The sequence below is a fragment of the Echinops telfairi genome, unplaced genomic scaffold, assembly GCF_000313985.2.
Source record: "Echinops telfairi isolate 266 unplaced genomic scaffold, ASM31398v2 ScPeMD7_2010;HRSCAF=2546, whole genome shotgun sequence".
Classification (NCBI taxonomy): Eukaryota; Metazoa; Chordata; class Mammalia; order Afrosoricida; family Tenrecidae; genus Echinops; species Echinops telfairi.
In genome coordinates, this window is record NW_022105908.1 from 22,188,506 (window position 1) to 22,190,484 (window position 1,979).

The window sequence follows — 1,979 nt, forward strand, 5'->3', positions numbered from 1 at the left end:
GGGGAAGAAATGGGGAGCTGCTATCAGGGGCTCAAGTGGGAAGCGAATGCTTTGAAAATGATGATGGCGCCATATGGGCAAATGTGCTTGACACATTGGAGGAATGTACGGATTATGATAAGAGATGTAAGAGCCCCCAATAAGAGTATTTTAAAAAGTAAAATAAAACAAAATCAGAATTGAATTAAAAAGAAACGAAGCTACCCGCTCTTGTAAAGATTCGCAGCCGTGGGAACCTGGTATAGGGTGACTATGAGTCAGAACTGACTCGATGGCAGGAGTTGATGGTTTGGCGTTTGGAAGATGCTACATAGAGTCGCTACAAATTGGAATTGAGTGAATGGCAGTAGGCTTCATTTGGATTTGGAATAATTAATAAAAATGTCTTAAAAATTAGAAGAACATTAAAAAGCAACAGAGAAAGTTGAATAATTGACACCAGTCTGGCAAAATGATATTGAAGGTGAGTAGTAGCTACATGGAAGAAATTCCTTGAAGTTACTATTTTGAAAGTTTTCATAATAAAGTTTTTTTGGGGGGGGGGTATAAAAAGCACAGACCCAGCAGCTCAGCCCTGTCCTTGCCTTCTGGCTTGGCAAGAGGAGGCGACTCAAAGGGGTTGGGTGGGTGGGGTGGTGACTTAGTGTGAGTATGGGAGCAGGGGTCAGGCACAGTTTCACTCACCGGTATAGGCTCTTCTCTTTGTCAATTACCTCGGTAGCCACTGGCCCTGTGGGTCCCCAGAAGTCATCATCCGTCCCCAGAAGCTCCGTGTGTAGCTCCCTCCAGGGGGCGGGAGAAGGCTGACAGAAGGGCTTCCCTTCAGCTGCTCGTGAGGAGCTTGCTTCTGGAACAAGAAGGGTAGTGGTTAGGGTTAGGTTCTGCTTCCTGGCCTCTCCCAGGTCCCTCCAGTTAGCACCTCTTCCCAAGGCTGCATCTACAGGTCCTACCCCTGCTCCTGGCTGCCCATCTGATCGCCGAGGAAGCCCAGCCTCTGCCCACCTCCCTTGTCTACTGGTCCAGGAGCATGCTCTTCTCAGGAGGTTCCAGGCAGGTAGGTTGAAAGAGCAGGAGGAGGGCAAAGATCCAGGGGTCAGAGTGAAAAGGTGGTTGCCGGTTGGCAGTACCCCAGAAAGCACCTGGGAATGTTGAGCTCCAGGCCAGAGTCTGACACATGCCATAGACATTCTGGGGAGGAGCAGCACTAACCGAGGCTGGGAGAGAGGGAAGCAGAAACCCTGCCAGATTCTAGTAGTAAGGATTTCTCAAGAGGAACAGCGGCAGCTCTCTCATCTTGAGTTGGGATGAGGGGAGGACAGGTGCCAGTCTCACCACAGGCACAAGGCTCCCAGCCCAGCCCCGTCAAACTACCTGGTTCTGATCTCTGCCGCTTGAGCGAGGGTGTGGTGTTGCTCATCTCTCCCCCATCTGGGTCTTCATTAGGGGCCGTCACACTTTGCTTCCTAGAAACAGAACTGTGTGTTCTCCCTGAGGCCTGGGAGGGGCCTGGGCTGTCTACATAATACCCTCACCTCAAATTCAACTCATCTGACTTAGAATTGATGGCTCCCACCCCAAGCCACTCCCGTAACCCCCATCTCTGTGGATATCCCGCCATCCACCCCACCATCCATGCCAGAACTGGGGGTGGGGGGGTGGTCCTAGCTGATAGAGTACCTTGGTGGTACCTCCAGGATAGCTCTACTTCCTATTCACATTTCACCACCTTCATGGACCGCCCCCACCCCCCCACCCCCCACTCGTCATGGGCTCCGTCAAGTGCAGGCTGTAGGTTTTAACCCATGGCCACATCTTCTTAAAGACCTCCCTGCTCCACTCATGTCTTAGTCTAGTCCATTTCTACACAGAAGCTGACCTTAAAATATGACGGACCACATCACTTGGTTGCCAGACTCCATGGCTTTTAAGGTAGAATGAAAAGTTCTTTTTTAAAAAAACTATTTATTTATTTATTTAAA

At 50.1% G+C, this 1,979-nt stretch overlaps 1 protein-coding gene across 1 annotated transcript in view; it reads right to left on the bottom strand.

The window, feature by feature from the left end:
- The window catches only part of NLRP1 (NLR family pyrin domain containing 1), a 58,776-nt gene that overhangs the window by 17,015 nt on the left and 39,782 nt on the right, over positions 1 to 1,979 (bottom strand). Inside the window, exons 8-9 of the mRNA XM_045293324.1 lie at positions 1,372 to 1,463; positions 685 to 847 (exon numbers count right to left, since the gene is read on the bottom strand). Of these exons, the coding sequence (XP_045149259.1) occupies positions 685 to 847; positions 1,372 to 1,463 (255 nt within the window). The remainder of the gene's footprint in view (positions 1 to 684; positions 848 to 1,371; positions 1,464 to 1,979) is intronic.